The sequence below is a fragment of the Nyctereutes procyonoides genome, unplaced genomic scaffold (genome assembly GCF_905146905.1).
Source record: "Nyctereutes procyonoides isolate TBG_1078 unplaced genomic scaffold, NYPRO_anot_genome, whole genome shotgun sequence".
Classification (NCBI taxonomy): domain Eukaryota; kingdom Metazoa; phylum Chordata; class Mammalia; order Carnivora; family Canidae; genus Nyctereutes; species Nyctereutes procyonoides.
The window spans coordinates 30,844,458-30,867,200 of NW_026575136.1; the positions used below are offsets into that span (position 1 = coordinate 30,844,458).

A 22,743-nucleotide genomic window follows, 5' to 3' on the forward strand; every position below is an offset into this window, starting at 1 on the left:
TGAAATACAGAAAATAAACTATCCTTCTAAGTCCCTACCCCAAAGCTTCTAAACTTCATGACAACAATTAAACATTAGAATAAATATTCAAGATAAATTCTGTGTGTTATCTGAAGACTTTGGGCAGGTTCTAAATACTAACTGCTGCATGTTAAAGAATGATGGTCCCTCACAAGAGCTACAGATACTTCACCCATCTTCTTGTGCACTCGAGGGAGGGCACATCTGAGGGCATATCTGAAATGTGGAGAGAAGAGGAGGTGCACTTTCTTAGCCATGATTAAAGAACATATTAACATCTAAACAGATATGATCAGGCTTGTTCCAAAAACAAAGTGGCTTTCTGAAGTGTGAATAAACTCACAGGAGAACTAGAACAGGAGATCTGAAAGCAGACACTTGATTATACTATCAATTATTTTAACTTGGGGGAGAGAAAAAAACCTCTTTAATCCTTTTACTTGTAAAATAGTAAGAATACTGATCTCAAAAGCATGGTTTTAATGACAAAATAAGACAATATAAGCTAAGTGCTTATCATTCAAGCAGTGTAGTAATCAAAGAGCAAATGGATAGAATCGGTGCAGATATGCACTATTTTCTTTCTCCTATTTTCATATATCCAAGTTCCTCTAAACTTCCTTTTCAAGCCCAATATCTAATACAATCAATAAGTATCCAGTGAGCAAATGAATGAACCTGTGATTTAATTATACATCTATCATCTTATCTAACACTCTTAATTATCTCTTTCATAATCTCAGGACACTCATCTGCCTATCTACCCTTCCAGATTATGGCAAGGATAAAATGAAAATATCACGTACATAATTAGTACCTGCTGCATAAAATGTAACAAATAGTAGTTGTTCCACTACAGCAAAAATTAAATTCACATTTATTTAAAAATAATGAAAACAGGAGATTTTAGATTTTAGATTTTTTCATGATTGTTAAAATAATTAAATATTCATTTTACTAAAAAAATCAGAATATTCCTTTTATTAGATATTCTATTCATTGGAATTATTTACGTAATCCAAAGTTTACAGCTCTCAAGTAGTTCTAGTTTCTTTTCTGTTATAAAATAACAACATTCTACAATTTTTCTGTAATGAATACAATATTCCATATCTGTACTCTCCAACACGGTAACAAAAAGCCACACAAGGGCATTGAGTATTTCAAAAGCAACTAGCAGAAATAAACTGAAGTGTCTAGTTTATTAAACTGTAACTTAGAAAGTTACAAAGAAGGTTATTAGGCATAACTTTGCATTCACTTTTGCTTTTGGGTGGCTATATGGTATCTAACAGATGTTGAGTTTCACTGTTTCCCTTTGTATTTAAAATTTCTCTTCAAGCCCCTGTGATTTTGCTACACTGGCCTGAGGTACCTCAATGCACAGTTTGGGGATTGTGGAAGTAGGTATTTGATGATGCCAAGAAATTTTTGTGAATTTTATTAAGTATTATAACAGCAGGTAGTTATTCTATTGAAAAAAAAAAGGACATCTTTTAAAAGATGCATAATGAAGCACCTGGTGATGAAAAAAACCTCTAGGGTTTGCTTTAACATACTTCAACAAACAAAAAAAATTGTTGAAGAAAATATGGTAAGATCTTGGTAATTGTCTAAACCCGGATGATGGGTACATACAGAGGATTTTACTATTCTAGCCATCTCTTTATTTTTATTTTTTTTAAAGATTTTATTTATTTAGTTGAGACAGAGAGCTACAGAGAGAGAGCATGAGCAGGGGGAGAGGCAGAGGGAGAAACAGACTCCCCACTGAGCAGGGAGCTGACAATTCCAGACTTCATTCCAGGACCCAGAGATCATGACCTGAGCTCAAGGCAGATACTTTAACTCACTAAGCCACCCAGGTGTCCCAGCAGTCTCCTTATTATGATGTATGTTTGGCATAACAAATGTAGACCAAGTATTTAACTTCATTGAAGAAATGCTGACTAGCTGGTGAGTGGTTAGGGGGAGAAGGAAGGAAGAAAGAGAGGGAGAGATGAGGCTAGGAAAGAATATACCCCCCAAGGGGCTTTGCCACTACTGAAGGGGTTTTATTTCTTTACCTTTTTGTGAGTCTAAGATGTTAGATCCCTTTTTTTATACGAATAGTTTTGAATGTTTTAAAATAACAGCAATTGCATACAGTTCATGTCTCAAAAGTCAAATGACCTGACCAACCCCCTCCAAAAAAATCATTGTAGGCAGAACTCAGAAAACACATTAGATGTTAAAACTAAAGTTGAAGGGGAAAAAAAATCTGTCATTCAATTAATGGGAAAGGCAAAAAGTAGTTGCATCTACCAAATCTTTCATCAATACCTAAGTCCTATAATAGCCACAGTGTTTTAATTTTAACATGTTTTACATGAGTTACAACTTTGGAACTTACCATCATAAATAAAGTAAGTTTCATCTTTGAAAACAAGCACAGCTGGCATCTCCTTCAGTGTCACATACTGCAAAATCAGATATGTAAATACTTTGTATCATTGAAAAAATTTTAATTGGTAGCTATGATTTCAAAAGTATTGAAAAATGCCAGAAAAAAAGCCACGAGAACGAAACCGTTACAGTTAAAAAGAGCACAGGCGATCCAACCTCATCCAAGGACAGGTTTATCTCTTTATACATCTCCTGGCCCAGTGCTGTTTGTTAGTATGAAAACCACAGAATATTCTTAGAGTTGGTAACAGACCCAAAGATATCAAAGAAGTACAGTAGGAGACACACTCTGAGGTGGCTAAGGTAACAATCAGCACTGGGTAGGTTTGAGTCCTTCCTCAACATTCCTGGGCTTTGTGGCATGGACTCCATTGCTGTCCTGGGGAGTTGGCTTCATTCTCTGTGAATCAAGGAAACGGAGTCTCCACCTCACCATAGAGTTAGGGAAGTCAGATCCACTAACATACGTGAGAGCAAGTTTAAAATGCAAATTGGCTTTAAAAATGGGAATTTATAATGGCAATTAATAATATATTATTTCAGAAGGTACCTGCTTCTTATACCTGTGCTATAATTATTTAAAAATACTAAAATTATAAAGAAATCAGTTTCCATACAGAAGAGATATAATTGGGTGAGCCATATAGAATTATTACATGATGTGGTAATAAGTGAAAAGTAACAACAAATAACCAACTGATAGCTAATAAAATAAAAATAACTGCCAACAGGATAAAAATAAAGATGGCTGTCCTTGAAGTATGGAGAAGACGGGAGGCATACTTCAGGTAATTAATATACAATGATCTCTTACATGACTACTAAAAAATGGTACAGCATCACAAAAATAAGTATTTGAAAGTCAGCAGTAAAGCTTTTAGGTAAGGTTCTATCATCAAGTAAGCCTCTGCTCATCTGCTCTTGGCAACTCATTCACAAAGGTGCTCTGGAAGTATTTTAGAGCATCCAGCATGCCTCTCTTTCAATGCCGGAGTTGGCCACATCATAACATTACTACGGAGATGGAATCTTGCAGCTATTAATTTCCACATATTCTGAATCCCTCTTTCTCTTGCTTTCTGTTCCTTAAACTTACTATATTACAGTTGTTTGCAGGCTGTTTTTCTCCATTCACCTCTAAATATCCTGAAGTCAGAAATTATGTCAATTCATCTTTGTATCTCCTTAACATACTTATGAGGGCTTTCATAAACACTAGCTGTAAAGCTAAGGAAGCTTTGCATGACCAAACATTAAAATTAAAAATATGGGGGGGGGGGATATAAAATCATGGGTTTTGTCCTTATTTGAAAATTCTCTATGGGAGTAAAAATCCTCATATTACCCTGAAAGAACACTGACTCCCCCTTAGCAGACTTTTACAACCATATATACAGAACTATAAAAGAGATGACAAATATTGAGATTTGCAAGAATAACTAAGGAATGTTTGAGGAAACTAGTTGAGAGGTCAATAATAAAAAACAACACATAATAAGCAAAAGTGTGCCCACATAGCAGATACTGTTTATGCTCATCCACACAGATGTTCCAGGCCCTAGAATTCTGATCTAAGACATGTGTCACTACTCGAGGACTGGGGTGAGTGTCAGATGGTGTCAGGGCCCAGGAGGCAGGTGCCCTCTGGAGCACTCCCAGTAAACTGCTGGGACAGCTTCACAGGAGAGGGTACAGTGTACATTCTCGCCTCTCATACTAACATTGGGCTTTGGAGAAGAGAATGGACTAAACGGCCTGGGCCTAGAACTAGATTCCATCCATTCTAGGCCTTTACATCACACTGAGAGATCTTAAGACATTTTAGAATAGAGCTTCATAACCTTTTGAGGCATCTATTTGAGAATCTAATGGCAAATATAGCTCTCCTCCTACCCTATCTTCTCTTCCCCTTCAAAAGAAATGCATAAAATACTGCAAATAACTTATGAGACCAAACTAAGTAAACCTAAAAATGAGTTTAAGCTGACCAGATCTGTCTGAAGTTTTCCCAAGGAACTGAAAATCATTTCAGAATACATTTATAAGATAAACATTTATGAAAAAAAAGATAAACATTTATGTACACATTGCAAGAGCACTACACATATATATTCTAGGTGATTCTGCAATCTTCTTAAAAATATTTAAATATTAAAAAATGTCAAACAAAAATTAATCAAATGTGTAATATGAAATAACTTTGTGGGAAAAAACTGTTTTGATTTTTTGTAACCTATACTGATTAAAAAGAAAAAGCTTCCCTTGACAATTAATTTCATGTTTCCTGTCAGCTATTGCAATTTCTCAGGTTCCTTTCTCAGGAAAACTTTTCCAAAGAGAAGTCTATACCTGTAACTTACAATTTCTTACCTGCATTCTCTCAAATGACACCAATGAGGCACCTGTACTTCTTGTAAAACCACCAATAACCTCCATGTGTACAAGTATCATAGTTACTTTCTTCAACTCATTTCGATCACTTTCCAAGTATCTTGTACAACTGATCCTCTTTTTAAAAGTATTTATCTTGGCTTTCCACCCATCTTGTTTTCCTACTCTCCAGCTACTTTCCTTTGCAGTCTTTAGCTCATGGGCCCATTTATTTGCTTAAAAATTTGCATCCCATGTCTTAGAAGTTTATAGAGCCTTAACGCCAGACCACTATATCCAGCTGTGAATTTGATGCTTGTATCTGGATGTCTAACTAATATGCTGAACAGGCTAAAATAACCAATTCAAAGCTCTTGATCATTCCCGCATTCCCAAACTTGTTTCTTCTGCAGTATTCCCAAGCTCATAGATTAACATTACCAATTACCCAGTTGTTAAAACCAAACACCAAAGAGTCACCCTTGGTTCTTCCCTGCTCCTCCGGGTCAGCAAGCTCAAACAATTCCATCTCTAAAAAACAACAATGCTTTCACTTTTCCCCCCATCCCTTTACAAACCTCCAAGCTCAAACTCTGCAGATTACTTCAAGAGTTCAACTGATCTCTCTGGATCTATTCTTCTCCCTATCCAATTCATTCTGTTCTCAGCAGAAAAATGTCCTTAAGATGAATGTCAGATCAAATCCTTCACTAACTTCAACCCATCACATGCATGGTCATGACCTGCAAGGTCTTCACTGGTCTCTGCCTACTTCCTATCTATCTCCTTTCTCAAGCCACACCGGCCTACTACCTATTTCTCAAATATGCCAGCAGTGTTCTTATCTGTTCCCTGTTTCTAGTTTATTCTGGGCACAGATCTTTGCATGGCTCCTTCACATCATATATATCCCAAATCAAATATTTTCTTCCCAGACAGACATTTCCTGATCAACCAATCCAAAGAAGTCACCTACTCTCATGCCCCTGCTATCACAATAGCAGTTATGGCAGTTATATCCTGTTTACGTATCTGTTTACTGAAAAATACTATCCCAGTCTAAGGACCCAAAAGCTGTAACCTGCAACACTAACATTTAGTACACTTCCTCTCCCCATGAGAATGTAAGCTCCACCCTATCAGGACCCTGAAGATCCTACTTGTCATCAACTATTCAGGACTTAATACAGGGCACGGCACAGGATGAGATAAGCAGCATCTATAAATTAAGAGATATAAATACATTAACCATTCCATTACTTATAAACCAATTTAATAGTTTGAGTTCTCACTTCTTACTACCACTGTTATTTTAAAAAGAAAAAAAAATCAACATAATAAACATAATTACTAAATGCTATGAATCCAGTGGTATTTGCTTATTAACAATAAGCAATCTGGTGCCAGAAGTAGAGATAACATGTTTACTGTTTCTACACATATGACAGTAAATAAATCTGATAAATATAATCAAGTAATAACTTAAAAAGTGGAATTAAGTCATTAAAATCCAATTTTAAACGTTACCTCAGGAACCACTTCTTCTGAGGCAGAAAAGAAGTATGTATATACAATTAATTCTGAAGCAGCATCTATGTATTTCTCCTGTGAAGTTACAAATAGAAAAGAGGTGACCTTTAAACATTAAAATCAGAATTCATTCCTCATTAAACATTCAGAGAAAGTAGTATCATCCTCAGCAATATCATACCAATTTGATGCCATAAGCATTTTTAACGTGAAAAGACGATGGAATATAAGCAGCAAATGAAATATACGGTTTCTAAAGCAAAAAGACTACTGATACTTAATATTTTGACACTCCTCTAAATAAAGTATAATATAAGCTCAATTCATATTAATTTAATTTGATAGTTACAGGAAGATGCACATATATAAACACACGCATGCAAAATGATCTTCAAAAAGTTTCAAAAAGTTTACATTCAGACTGCACTCCATAGTCACAAAGAGCCAAAAATGCTAAAAAGTAAGCAAAATTTGAATAACCCTGTCAGTAACAACAGAAATACTAAAGCAAGCATCATCTGTTTTATGAAGGCAAACACAATAGAGAGCAAATAAGAAAGTGTTTTGTTAGAAAAATGCTTAGATTGAACTAAAATATTTCCAATAAGAGTGAAATAATTGAGTTTGGATCAAGTTTTGGGAATAGAGAAAACTAAATTACATTTGTATTTGTGAATTTAAAAAATAAACTCAATTGATACCTTCAAAGGTGACTCTCCACCAATGTAAACAAAAAATACACGATGTCTCTTTTGCACATGTTCAAACATTTGCTGACTTGGAAGTGGCCGAATTAGAGCCCTGTTTGAAAACAAAACAAACAAAAAACAAATCTGCACTTGAACATAAGACAGTATATAATTTACATCTGAAGTTACAAAGTTTTAATGTTGTATTAACTGCATTTTAAGTCATCACCCAATCTACATATATCTAATAAAACTTTAGCCCATGACCACTACTGTACTCACATAATGAAAATAAAGTACCAATTTAAGCTATCAATTAAAAACAAATTAAGTTTAAAATACAACCCTTTAAAGAATACCATCTTAGTCAATATTTTGACAGGCAAGACAGACCTATAATCCATTTAGAGTACTTAGCTAAAAACAAATGATCCACAAGAGAATTCTTTTTTCCCTTTCATAAGATCATATACAGTAACACACTGAAGTCCTATCTCAGAAAATTATAATTATACTATGTTAAGATTTATGGCCATTTAAATACAAGTTTTATAATACCCTATAGAGGTTAAAATCTAAATGTTTCACAAGTATATTATTCTTTTCAGAAAAAATAAAATTGAAAATGATAATCATAATAGCACATAAGGACCTCATAAAAAGAAAACAAAACTCTACAGTTTTACTATACAAGATATTTCAAAGCCAAGTACAAGGAAGAAATAAATTACATCAAGGTTTTTACAAAACATCACTTGCAAAATATTATTAAAAAACTAAAAAAGAGGCATGATCCATATGATCAGATTTTTTATTCCACTAAATTTGCAAAAGAGTAAACACAGAGTTTGCAAAGGCAAACATATTTTCAAAATGCACAATTCCTTAGACGCATTGCATCACTCCACTTCGGCCTCTATTTTCATACTTCAGTAATTAACTACTAAGTGATGCAACCCCAGAACGGAGTCATGAAATTTCATTTGCAACAGAGTCTTCCCTAGTTACATCAGGAGAAGGCCATCATAAGCTTAAAATAAAACTCATTAAAAATTTCCAAAAATGAAGACTAATCTAATCACAGGGAATAAAGTACATCTCACCAGCAATTCCCTCATATAATATAGTCACCTCAAAATTTATATTCAGAAAGCAAATAAAATATGTAATTGATGAGAAAATACAGTGATAATTATATAGTAAGTTTTGCAAACTTGAATAAAGATCTTTCCTAATTCTGTGCCTTTTCTCAAATAATTTAAGCCATACAATGTCAGGCCACTCAACAAATCCATCCTGATATTTCAATTCACTTTAAAGCTATTTAAAGTATCAATATATCCCTTCAAACTCAGAAGAAAGTACTTATACTTTCAAAGTTAATATAGGTTAACCTACTTTGATGAATGGTCTATTTATCTATTTAAAGATTTTATTTATTTATTCATGAGAGACATGGAGAGAAGCAGACACACAGGCAGAGGGAGAAGCCAGGCTCCCTCCAGGGAGCTTGATGCAAGACTCGATCCCAGGACCCGGGATCATAACCTGAGCCAAAGGCAGACACTCAACCACTAAACAACCCAGGTGCCCCAAATATTCTCTTTAATAAGTTCCACATTAATCGCACTGAATAAATTATAAGCACCAACTTTCTTTATAGCCCCGCAAGATAGATGTAGATTAAAATACAAAATCATCACATTCAAACCAATAGGAAATGCTTATAGATTTCTTAGCAGTAAAAACTCAAGAGATCAGTAACTCAAATAAGTATGTGGGTTCTAATTATGTCACATTCTAAGCAAAATGTGTAGTAATATCTGACAGATGGCATAAAGCAGCATGTGACAGATCAGGGAAAGTACTTTAGGTGTATCCAAAAAGAATTTTCCAATATCACAGGCCAGGGATTAAAGCCCAAGTCTATTCAGAACAATAATATTGTGGGGTTTCTTTTAAAAACTCTGAAATTAAGTAACAAGAAAAATAAGTTGATATAAATAAAGCTGCATAAAAACAAATTTGTAGTAAAATAAAAATTACAATTCATAAGGTTGTTAGAAGTAATCAAATTCTGAAAGTGCATTAAAAAATCCACTGGGGAAAAAAAAAACCCCACTGGGGGGAATCTCTGGGTAGCTTAGTGGTTTGGCACCTGCCTTTGGCCTGGAGCGAGGTCCTGGGTTCCCAGGATGGGGTCCCGTGTCAGGCTCCCTGTGTGGTGCCTGCTTCTCCCTCTGCCTCTCTTTCTCTCGGTCTTTCAGGAATAAATGAATAAAATATTTTTTAAAAAATCCACTGGGAGGAGCACCTGGTTGGCTCAGTTGATTGTCTGCTATCGGCTCAGGTCATGATCCCAGGGTCCTGGGATTGAGCCTGGCACAGGCTCTTTGTTCCAGGGGGAGTCTGCTTCTCCCTCTCCCTCTGCTGCATCCCCCCTGCTTGTGATCTCTCACTTTCTCTGTCAAATAAAAAAATAAAATCTTTCAAAAAATAAAAAATAAATAAGAAAACTGGGGAAAATTTTTTTTTCTACGTATGAAATGAATTTAATGTGAGATTAACAAATATATAATACAAGTCACAGTTCCTTTTGTTTCCTCTTTTGGTATACTACATATGCCTACCTTTTGTCATAAATGAACAAATGTCATTTACGTTAAACCTAAAAACATACGGGTTCAATATGGTCTTTTAAAATACTTTTAGCTTTATTTTTATTTAATTAATTAACTTTTTAGAGAGAGAAAAAGAGTGCACACATGGTGGGGAGGGGCTGAGGGAGGGAGAAAGAATCTTAAACAGGCTCCATGCTCAGCACAGCAACCACCATGGAGCTCGGTTTCAGGATCCCAAGATCATGACCTGAGCCAAAATCAAGAGTTGGATGCTTAACCGACTGTGCCACCCAGTTGCTCCAAAACTGCATTTAATTTTAAAGTATTAGTATCTTTTTAAAAAATATTTTATTTACATTCAATTTAGTTAATATGTAGTGTATTATTAATTTCGGGGTAGTATTTAGAGATTCATCAGTTGTATATCACACCCAGTGCTCATTACTTCACATGCCCTCCTTAATGCCCATCCCCCCATTACTCCATTCCCCCCAATCCCTCTTCCCTCCAGAGACCCTCAGTTTGTTTCCTAGAGTTAAAAATCTCTCATGGTTTGTCTCTCTCTCTGATTTCATCTCATTTTATTTTTTCTTCCCTACCTTATGTTCATGTTTTGTTTCTTATATTCCACATATCAGTGAAATCATATGATATTTGTCTCTCTCTCTCATTGATTTCTTTCACTTAACATAGTACCATCCACATTATTCCAAATACAAGATTTCATTCTTTTTTGATGGCTATGCAACAGAGTATCGCCTATATATATATATATATATATATATATATATATATATATATCTGTATATATGTATGCAATAGTATATATATATATATAAAATCTCCCATCTCTTCTTTATACATTCACCTGTTAATGGACATTTGGGCTGCTTCCATATTGTGGCTATTGTGGACATTGTTTCTGTGAAATGTAACCATATAGTGAAAAAGCCTTTCCTAATAAAAACTTACCCAGACACTCTGTGAGCAAACTCAATAATATCATCTTTAGTTCGTGGTCCTCTATAATTATATGCCAAGTCCCCCTTTAATCTTAAAAAGAAAAAAAGGATAAAAGCTTAGATTATTTCAACTTAATAGTTAAATAGTCTTAATAGTTAATGCTAATCACTATTGTTACATAAATTATACTATGTAAAATAGCAAATGCAGAGTTGAGAAGTAGCGTAACCATGTAAAATATAGTAGGCAACTGGCTTCAGGGGACCAACAACTTAGAATATAAAGAAAAGGTTGTATTTTATTAAAACTACATGAAAATAGTTTATGGTGTATCTGATACCTCCTGAAAAGTGTATGCATTCATGGTCAAGAGCTTGTCAAAGCATTGTATTTCTTACTATCTTCTCTAGTAAAAAAAATGATAGAGAATAAATAGTATTTTGGTATTGAGAAAACAAATTTTAAGCAACACAACATCACACTAACTCGAAATATGCTCCAAGATTACAGAGTAGAACAATGCATAAAACACTTATTCTAGAAAATTAAGATAATTTTTCAAAAGTCTGTCAATGATGTGTCTAAATGAGATTTTTAAAAAATGTGAAAGTACAATAGACCATCTATGATTAAACAAAAAGAACAGAAAGGATATTTTACTTAACACAAGTAAAAGAGGCTGAGCAACATTTTTTAAAGGTAGGGGAAGGGGGAAGTCAACACAAAACCCAAGAAATTAAAAATTAAGAATAGTCAAATTTTGAGATTTGAGATTTTAAAACACCGAAATAAAGCTTACTTTATTATAAAAATAAGTTTTAAAATAATTCAACTTGCACATTACCAAAATAAGAATGAAACTCAAGAAATAAACTCAATAAAATGATTATAAGATAAATCGGTTTAGAATTAGCATACCGTTTCTCCCAACTTACATACACTTTATATTAGACTTTGTCAACACTTACAGATTAGAATTAAATCCATCAATTTGATTTTTTTTCCTCTCTAATGAATTAAGTCTATTTCAATTATAGAAAAGTAAAACTTTGTTAGGAGACAGGATTCAGGTGATACAGCAGAATACACTCTTGAGCTCCTCAAGGGTAAAAGGGCTTCCATACTTTACAGCTGTACATCTTGTGTGCACGATGCCTGCCACGGTAAGCACTCAGAGCACATTCGGTGAATTAGTCGTAAACAACACACTCACTTAAATACACAGAAAAGCAGGAAGATGCAGTCCCTCTCTCTTTGATCACATGCTGTACCTAGAAAGAATTGCTAAACCCAAATTTTCAATCCTTCAAGGAAGCTACCAGAAATTAATGTAATAAAACGTAAGTAGAGTGAATAAAAATACACATATAAACATACAACACTCAACTTACAGCTTAATTGTTGGATAACCTCGAACTCCAAACTCTGAAGCAATGCCTTGATAAGAAAAAGAATAAATAATTCTAAATTTTTTTTAAATGAGAAACTAGGTAGTAAACGAGCCTTTTACTTAAAAAAATATATATATTTATACAAACTCATAAAAACGTCTTGCTTTTAAGTCTTAAAGAATATAAATTCACACCCAAAAAAGGAAAAAACATGACATTCTCCTAAAAAACAAATACTTAATAATACAACTTATGTCTAGCACAAAACACTATGACAAATTAAGAAATTAATGCCAAAAGAATAGTTAGTATTTTATCTCTAAAGTATTTTAAAAGATAAATATATACAGATGTGTGTATATATATATTTAATGTGTGTATATATATTTAATGTATATATATACACATACACACACACAAAGTCTCACTTGCCATTTGATTTCATTTTCCAGAACAAATTTTTCTAGGTCTCACTGGTTCCTTGCAAAAATAAATAACATAAAAAAAAAACAACAAAAAATCAAAGCTCATCATCCTTTTCTTTAGTGTTTTCTGAGTCTTGAAAGAACTGCACTGTATTTTAATTTTAAAAAGATAAACTGTATTTGCAAAATTACTTAATTTCTGCCATCAACACATGATCTAAAAGCAACCTTATTTGTTTTAGAAGTTTCTGCTTTTGTAATAACCTAGAATTCTAGTTATTTTTGAAGATTATTCTGAAGTCCTCACATTAAAATGAGATATGGCATCTTTTTTGAGGGAAAAAGAAACAAAAACAATCAAATAGAGAATTAGAACTTTAAGAGGTATAGAAATCACTACTGCAAATTAGTATCTGTAACTACAGATTCAAAGCAACCAGGACAGCAAAGAAATGAACTGCATCAGGTAAGAGGTGATATACAATATACTTATACATATACCAGTTTAAGTAAAATATGTCTTTATTCATATGATCTCTGTTAATTTTACTTATTTCGAGGACATTTTACCATGGTTGGGTATAAGGACACTACTATATGTGGGATCTGGTTCACCAATCACTTTAGTAAATATTACTCTGGTTTCTTAGCACTGCCCAATACACAAGAATAATGAATAAGTAAATTTGTGGCAAAATAATAATCAAAATCTCTCATCCTTCCTTCGTCACCAACAGTTTCTACCTTAAACATATGGAGAAAGGGGACTAGAAGGTTGCAGTGATCAACATTGGTTTTTATTAGAAGCAACACAAACAGTAGAGGTAACAAAAATAACTCAGTCCTGAAGATATAGGTCTTTAAAAAAAATAGATTTTGTTTATGAGAGACACAGAGGCAGAGACATAGACAGAGGCAGAAGCAGGTTCCCTGTGGGGACCCCGATGCGAGATTTGATCCCAGGACCCCAGGATCATGACCTGAGTCACAGGCAGATGCTCAACCATGAGCCACTCAGGCGTCCCTGAAGACATAGGTCTTGCTTCTAAATAGGTATGTGAACTTAAACCAATTACAGAATTTATTTTGCCCATCTCTAATGTAGAATTTAATTCTGTCAGAGTCTAACTAAAGACTGGTTATTGAGACTGATTTCTAAGTAAAAAAATAAGAATGATTTGGGGGAGGATTATGTGAGTAAAATATGTTAATGCCCCCCCTTCCCAAATGAAGAAGGCAGGAAAATATTAGCCCTTAATTACTTTCAATTAAGACTAATATAATTGATGGGGGGGAGGGTATCCCACTATCAATTCTTTGTTTATTGAAAAGCTTATTTATAAACAAACCAAATAAAATACGCAATGAGAAAATACGAAACTTGTTTTGTGATTCTCAAAACAAGTTTTAGAGAGAAAATCCCAGCTCCACATTTAATACCATCACACTTCATTTCCCTGGCCTCAACTTATTTGTAAGATGGAAATGTATAATGCTAACCCACTCTCTAGTACCTTGACTCTTTGAGCATTAAATTTCATTTCTGATAGAATTTCAATTGACGGTCACTCCTAAAACCTTAAACTTAGGTTTCCCTCTGAAAACAATTGTAAAGGGATGCCTGGGTGGCTCAGTGGCTGAACATCTGCCTTTGGCTCAGGATGTGATCCGAGGGTCCTGGAATCGAGTCCTGCATCAGGCTCCCCACAAGGAGGCTGTTTCTCCCTTTGCCTGTTCCTCTACCTCTCTCATCAATAAATAAAATCTTAAAAGAAAACCCTGTTGTATAATTAATAATAATAATAATAGTAATAGTAATAATAATATAAAAAGCACACAAGCAAAGCATGGGTTATAGACTTAAAATGATGTAGGCTAGGATTCTAACATCTCATTTACCATGCAAGCAGTTCTTTCCCTTCTGAGGACAGTACTCACCTTGCTCAGTTTATGGGTGGGATTTAAATGAGAAAACATGTGGAAAAGAATCTAAGAGAAAGCCTGGCACACAGAAATCCTCAAATGCAAAGTCCGTTTCCTATTTCTGTTCCAAATCTCACTGTTAGGTAATTATCTGCTGACACATCAGTGTGCAGATAATAAGAACTATCACATGTAAAATATAACTGACTTTAGCAGACCTTCAACTACACCTTGAGACAATTTTGTGAGGAGAAAGGTGCTGATGTTACTTTTCAGGTAAAGACACTAATACTTAAGAAGATCTGGTAATGTGTTTGAGGTAGCAGGACTACGAATGAAGCTCAAGTCTGAGTTTAACTTTTTGTTCTTTATTTTTTCATATTAAACAACAATGGTTTGCATAGAAACCTGAGATCAATTCCTTCATAAATTCAAGAATCCATTTGTAACATGAATAACTTCTCTGAAATTCTGTAATTTTAAATGCTCAAAAAATGAACTTAAACATGAAGCTCCCTACTTCCTTCCTGTTTTCTCTTTGAAATGATAACAACCTGATGTTAAAGCTAGGCTTGGATATGAATCATGGTGATCTCAAATTCTGGTCCTAATTCTGCCTCTAAGTTTGGTGTTTGAAATCACTGTCATTTCACTGATAACTACCTGCTATTATTTCTTTTACTTTTTTTTTTTTTATCCTGCTATTATTTCATCTACACAACAGGCTGGGGGAAGAAGGGAGGAGCTGGACTTAATGTCAAGTCCTTTTTCAGCTCAAGATTCTACCTTTTTTAGTATTTCTGGAGTGTTACTATGTGTCTAACACAAAAAGGAGAAAAAATACAGCAGTTGTTCTCAACTGGGGGAGATTATGTCTCCAGGAGATTCTGGGTGATGTCTAGAGACACTTCTCGTTGCCATCACTTAGGAAGACACTAGGGGACGAGAAGATGATCAGAGATGTTGCCAAATATTCTAAAATGCACAGCAACCCTTCCCCTAAACAGAATTATCTGGCCAAAGTATCCTTCGTGCTCAGACTGAGCAACTCTGAAATATAGTCACTGACCAAAAAGGGCTTCTAATTTAGAAAAAAGGTAAAACTAACTTGCCAATATAATCTGTGAGCAAGAAATCAGAATATTATTAGCCAAATGTCATTCCAAGTTCACACATCACTGAGAAGTAAATTATGACCTTTAACATAAAATGATTATCACACTTATGTTGAGGAATAAACAGAATTTTAGTGGTTCCATATAGAAATCAGTACACCATTAGAGGTGGTATCACACCATATTTTAACTTACAAAAGAGAAACAATTTTGGTACTTGATTTTGGAACGGATATGTACAGAACGAGAAGCTAAAATACGTATCTTTACAGGTTTTTTTTAATGTTAATTATAGCACTATTAGTTAAAACCATGCATCAAGAAAATTTTGATATAATTCCAAACACACAGGGCAGGGTAATCCATGATAGTTCAAATTTCTCTAGTTCAAGAATTCTATACCCAGAGATTTGTTGGACTGAATATGATGGCACGTGCTTCCAATCTCTGCACTTACATGATTGAGAAATAAGCTACTCTCAGAGATTTTCTATACTTTATCACTGAATAATCCTAACCCACCTCAAGCCCACTCCTATCAGTAACTATTCATCAGAATAATACTTCATTCTATGGTTCTCCAATTTAGATGTGCAGCAGAATTACCTGAAGTCCACGTTAAAAATACAGATTCTCATGACCCAGTCTCAAAGACTTTCACTGGGTAGGGCTGGTGTGCGTCTTCAGAGTCTAAATTTACATTGAACAGCCCAGGTAATCCTAATGCAGGTGGTCTGCAGACTAAATGCTGAGATACACTAATGCTGTAAATGCCTGAAAAGTGACCTATGGAGATGGATGAAATACATATGAAACAGCCAATCCTTCAGTATTTATAGTTAGACACAGAAAAATGTTGACAGTGAGTTTAAAAAAAATCAATTTCTTTACCTGTTTCTACTAAAATGCCTGTAATGGAGCTTCCTTGAGGTATTTAAGTACACTTAAAGAATTATATGTCTAAAATCTATGTGTAATCTCTAGACAGTTTTCAAATACACTTTTTTTAAATACTAGTAAGATAATACGCTTTTTCTCCATAACACATAAAATATCTCCTTGATTCTATAATTAAAATAGAAAATGCATCTATGGCAGACATCAAACACTAAGTAACATAACAATTTACTTATGTCTATTGGTTATTGTTGTCTCTCTCTTCTAGAATATAATTTCCATGAGAGTAGAAATTGTTGTCTGTATTGGTGACTGATGTATCATAGATGCCTAGAATGTGCCTGGTTCATTCTGGCATATAGTAAGGGCTCATTAAATACCCATTGAGTGAATACTGACTGTACAAATTTTTGACCAAAGAACGATTTTTCAATAGGCTATGTCTGTATGATGCAAGTAGTCCAAAAGATTTACAAGCAAGCATTACCAGGTGGCTTGGGAAAAGGAGTGGCGGGTTTAGTGCTGCACATCCAACGCATAAAGGATATAAAGTATAGAACACCCATCACAATACTTGGCAGAGGATCATTCTCATATATACCAGCTCCCCTATCCCTTTTCCCAAAGCTAGATGGTTTGCTTGAGAAAATGTGCTCTGTGTGTTCTATACAGGTTTCTTCCTCCTCTTAATACAATATAATATATAACACAATGCTGAGTGAACAACAAATCTATAACAACCACATATGGGAGGCAAAAATTAAACCTTTTAATGGATTATGAATAATGGGATGAAAAATAGTCCCATCATGAAGTATCTAAAAAGCTACAAACCATATATGAAGTCTTAATGCCTATAAGAACATTGTATTTTAATCTGAGCATTTAAAACATTTTCTTTTCTAAGCTACTCAGAAAGAAGTCTTAGATATTTTTTCCCTAAACATAGTGTCACTTAATAGTGACATACATGGGTACTTACTACATACTGAATAGTAAGCTAATAAATTAGATACTGTAAAAATAACTGACTTACTGTAAATAGTTATTATCATTGTAGCATCACATGAGTAGTTCATCATTAAGGTTTTTACTGATTTATTGGTACTAATTTTTTCATTGATTATTTGTCATCACGTACCCACACCCCTTTATACATTATTTTACTTTATGACTCCACTAAATGATTCAAATAATCACAAGAATTTGTCACGTTTGAGACTTTATTGTACTTGTTGGTTTATTCATGTTTTTCCTTCTATTAGACTAAACACTTCCTGGACAAGAAGGATTTGTTTTGGTCTTCCTTTGATCTCTAGAGACTAACAGAGAAGTGAGTAAACACGCTGAGTAAATACAACTGACTATGCGAATGAATGTATGTACACACAGGTCGAATCAACAAGATTGACACAAGATTCCCTAGACACAGAACTTATTTTCAGGAGCAACAGTTCAAAGCAATAATTTCTCAAACATTCCTAAAAGCTTATTTCAAGAAATCAACCCAAGCATTATTCTCTGTCTGCAGTAATTCTTGCCATTACTCTGGTCTCTCAAACTTTCAACGACTCATTTGTTTGACTGTGATTCCAGCCCTCATATCTAACTGCTCTCTAGTTCCCTGTTCCCAAACTTTAGTAAGCCAAAAATGCCATAAACTCACAATAGCTACTAACATGGAAACATACAGAAAATTAATTACTCTTTTTATATAGCCAGGAGTAGTGTAGTTCAGTAACTACACTAAGAATCTTACGCTGTTACTTCTGATTATTCTTTGTATTACAGAGCCAGTCTATCACATCTGTGATTTCATCCTTGAAGATGTCTGTAAGGATCAGTTTCCTCTTCACTGTCACTACGAAGTCTGGGCTCCTACACCAACATGCATACAAAAGTTGAGTTACATGATCTTCTTGTCTCTAACTGCTTTTCTTTTCTATCCTACATGTTGCTGCCAAAAAACAATTTTATCAAGTCAACTATCTTCTCAAAAATGTACAATATCTCCTAATTGGCAACTGTAAAATCCAAAACTTTATGACATAAGGGACCCCTAAAATCTGGTCTTATACTTCATGTTATATGCACTAGCCGTTGTGTGAGGGGTTTTGAATATGAAGCGTTAATACAATCCACACAAACTTCAGGATTATTACTCCTCCATTTATAGACAGAAACTAAAATTGAGAGTTTAAGGCCTTCCCCAAAGCCCCAGAAGTAGCATATGCCAGATCTGGGATTAAAGCATAGGCCTGTCCTTTTCCAAAGCTGTATCCTGAACACAATCCTGATTTCCTAAAAAGAAATGTACATTATATAATTCTACTCTCTTCAACAATTCAAGGAAAAGGGAACCTATATGTATTGAATACTACAAGGGACTTTACAGGTGCTACATCATTCAAATCTCAAAAAAACCAATAAAAGACACACGATAATTAAATATTTACCAATGTGGACATCAAAGCTTAGAGATGTTAAGAAACTTTCCCCATGTTACATGGCAAAAGTAGCAGGCAGAAGCAGGATTTGAATTCGGGTCTGCTTTCTGAAGCCATGCTCTTTCCAAATTTCTATACTTCATACTTCTCTAAACTTAAATTCTTCTTTTCTCAAATCCTTTAATATAGGCATTGGTAAACTTTTCTGAAAAAGGTCAGATAACAAGTAGCTTAGGCACTGAGGGAAAACAATCTGTTACAACTCAACTTACCCACTGATGCATGAAGACAGGCACAGCAGTAAACAAATGAGTGTGGCCGGGTTCCAATACAGCTCCCTTTACAAACGTGGGCAGTGGGCCAGATCCTGTCCACGGGCTGTGGTTTGCCAATCTTTGCTTTAAGACATTCTATCCTCTGCAACATACTTATTAAGCTCATTTTCAACTCTAAGGTTTTCTATCGAATGTGAATAACTTTCCTGATCCTCCACTGTATTTATTCTACTTCACCTTGTAGGTCCCCGTTTATTCCTCTAATAGGTCATCTCTGGCTACTCAGACAACAACTCTCATTCTGAAGTCACACAGCAATGTCAACAGTTTAACACCCAAATTTCAGAAGTTGCCTCAGGTAAACAGAGTATCTCAAGCAGGCTCGATAGGAACAATAGCTTATACACCGTTAGGCACAAGATTAACATACACTGCATATTACACATTTGGTGGCTAATTCACTTAACTCATAAAGTATACAATCTTCAATTATTAAGATAACCTTAATTCATCTGAGCAAAAAATAAGTGTTTCTTCCTCCTACCTTGAATACTCCTTCACGTAATTAAACCACTTTCAGTATGAGAACAGTGAAAAAAACAATAAACTGAGAAAATGCTTACTAGAATAGGAAGTAGCATCCATCTTTCCAACTTTAACTGGAGAACCAATGCTTTTCATCTCAAGACCAACTTCATTCCAAATCGGTTCCAGTTTTTTACAATGGCCACACCATGGTGCATAAAACTTGTTGGGGGAAAAAGAAAAGACAGCCACTAAAATGTTGCGCTATTGTGTATAGCAATTTTAATTTTTAAAGAAATCTCTTTGATTAATGAGGAGATGAACAGTCCATTTTAGATACAAAGTCTAAATATAATTTCCAAAGCAGTTTCATAAAAAAGGTAAAACACAAAACATGAATCTAATTATTTTAACTCCTAGCACATACCTCAACACTGCTTAGTTTAACTCCTAGCACATACCTCAACACTACTATTACCTTATATTCATTTAAAATTACTGATTCCTATTTAAAACAGATATAATTTACAACAAAAACAGCTTTGCTTTAAAGTCAGTGTATGAAATCACCAAATACACATAAATCCCCCCCACATCCCATAATAGTTCATGATGTACCTCAGTCTATTTCTATTACAAAAACACCAACACAGTAGGTACCTTTGCTGCTTTAAGCATAACCACTGGTAAGGCATGGGGGTCAGTAAAATGACGGGCTTGGCAGAGGGACAAGTCAGGTTACTTAAACTAAAACTAGTTCCTTTTTTTCTTCAGGGCCACCAGGGCACTGGGGTGGATATAGGTTCCTCTAGTTAAATGGTGTAACAAACTGATCGTTGTACTTTCATGGGGAAGATTTATCTACTTTTTTTTTAAAGATTTATTTAAGATTTATTTATTTTATTCAGGGAGAGATGGGGGGGGTGGGGCAGAGACACGCTTCACGCAGGGAGCCTGACATGGGACTTGATCCCGGGTCTCCAGGATCACTCCCCGGGCTACAGGCGGCGCTAAACCGCTGCGCCACCGGGGCTGCCCCACCGGGGCTGCCCCAGATTTATCTACTTTTTAACATTATACTATAGAAATGTTCAAACATGCACAAAAGGAGAGAGCAAGAATTAAACAATGGACTCTTGCCCCATAGCTTGCCTTCAGCAACTGTGAACTCTGCTCTTCTCATTCCATCTCCTCTGCTGCCACTCTACTTTTTTACTGCAACAGGTTAAAAGGAATCCCAAACAACATGAAGTTTAAATACATTCCAAACTTGAAAGTAAGGAAAGGAAGGAAGATGAAAATCTGACTTTGTTCCCTATTAAGATGAAAATAGGACTTTACTGTCAAGTGCTATTTAGTAATTTCTTGGATAATATGAAACAAGAAGAGTGAATTCTTTATCATACCACAATCTCCCTCAGACATAATCCGTATTTTGAGTTCTTCAGAATTTCAGCAAAAACAGGTTCCCTTGTAGGAACCTTAAGGCTCTGAGATTCATTTTAATTTAATAACCTATATAATACTATGTGACAAAAACTGAGTAATATACATAAACACTAATCATACATAACTATATCTGTGTGGAGGAGAATCGGAAATACTTAAAATGGCATGGGTAGTTAATGAGTACAAAAATTTAAAAATTTACATACTCACATCTACAAGCCAAATGTCATCTTTCCGATTATCTTTAAACCTAAAACACAAAAATGAGAAAACAAATCTTTGCATGTTTATTTCTACCTTAAAATACGTGAGGATAATCAGTAAATATCGGAGAACGAAACAAATTCTTTCAACAAATTTTTACATAGAATTTTTACTACACGACTTCTAAATCTTATCCATTAAACATCTTTAAAAAAAGTAGAGAACTAAGAATCAGGAGTAAAGAAGAAAAACAAGTGGGACTTGGTAGACACAGATACAGACCTCAGTTCTGGGCCCCTCTATCCCACCGACCCCCATGCATTACAGTTAACCAGGCTAATCTGAGGCTACTACCCTTAGAAAGGTCAGCTTGGTTGACCCTTGGCCCTTGGTTGGCATCCGGGAACTTGAATTCCAGGAGGGTTTCCACCATTACCCGATAAGATGGTTCACTGTTCCAATGCTATGCAATGTGCTTTTATGATGAACACCTGCTTTTCTTCTAGGAGTCTGAAATCTTGGTCCAGACTAGGCAGGAAGGTCCTGACATGACCACCCTCCAATAAGAATCCCTAAGCACTGAGTCTCTAATGAGCTTTGTTGGTAGAGAACATTTCATACATATGGTCACAACTCCTGATGGAGGAATTAAGTGCATCCTATGTGACTCTACCAGCAGGGGACTCTTGGAACTTGTTCCTGGTTTCCTCTAGAATTCACCCCACACTGGTTTTTCCCTTTGTTGGTTTTCCTTTGGGCCCTTTCACTATAATAAATCATAGCTGTGACTTCCACAACAGGCCAAGTCCTCTGAGTGTTTCATGGCCAATAACCAAGTCTGGGGACCCCCTGTCACAACAGCCTACATTTAAAGAATTTTCCTATACATAGTTCTGATCATCTGATAATGTTACTCTTATCTGACACCTTCTTGGTCCCCTTCCACCACCTGCAAAAAGAAGTATAAATTGCTTTATGTACTTATGTGCTGGCTCCAATTATCTTTCTACTCAAATGTAAGCATCCTATGATTTCCAATCAACCCATGGTATTTATCACAGCTGAATTCACAATGTTTATTTGACTTTCTACATTCTTTCATGTTCACATCCTATCCAGCTAAGTGCATTTCTTACTCCCTAATACCTTCCTAAATTCTTCACCACTAGAAACAATCTCTCCACATCATCTTTATCTTCTTTAGGATTCTTATCAATTTCCACATGTTGTATTTACATATTACCCAACCATAAATACGGTTGTTTCATCTCTTAGTACCTTGCAAAGTGACCTATGTTTAACCTATACTGAATGAATGACAAAAATTCTTTATGAGAATATTTAGTAAGATTCTTGAACTTACGGTTAAGACTTAGAGAATACCTGGCCGTTATCTGAGCTCTTTAGTCCAACGGGGCACTTCTATCTTATCCAGCTGTGACACAGTCTGTCC

General features: G+C 34.9%; 1 protein-coding gene across 2 annotated transcripts in view; it reads right to left on the bottom strand.

Annotated features, from left to right (window-relative positions):
- LOC129495449 (protein disulfide-isomerase TMX3) overlaps positions 1-22,743 on the bottom strand; it is a 44,345-nt gene that overhangs the window by 15,053 nt on the left and 6,549 nt on the right. For both annotated transcript variants that reach the window (XM_055302972.1, XM_055302973.1), the window contains exons 3-9: positions 21,297-21,336; positions 19,736-19,859; positions 12,031-12,076; positions 10,649-10,729; positions 7,068-7,167; positions 6,364-6,441; positions 2,414-2,480 (exon numbers count right to left, since the gene is read on the bottom strand). In XM_055302972.1, the coding sequence (XP_055158947.1) occupies positions 2,414-2,480; positions 6,364-6,441; positions 7,068-7,167; positions 10,649-10,729; positions 12,031-12,076; positions 19,736-19,859; positions 21,297-21,336 (536 nt within the window). The remainder of the gene's footprint in view (positions 1-2,413; positions 2,481-6,363; positions 6,442-7,067; positions 7,168-10,648; positions 10,730-12,030; positions 12,077-19,735; positions 19,860-21,296; positions 21,337-22,743) is intronic.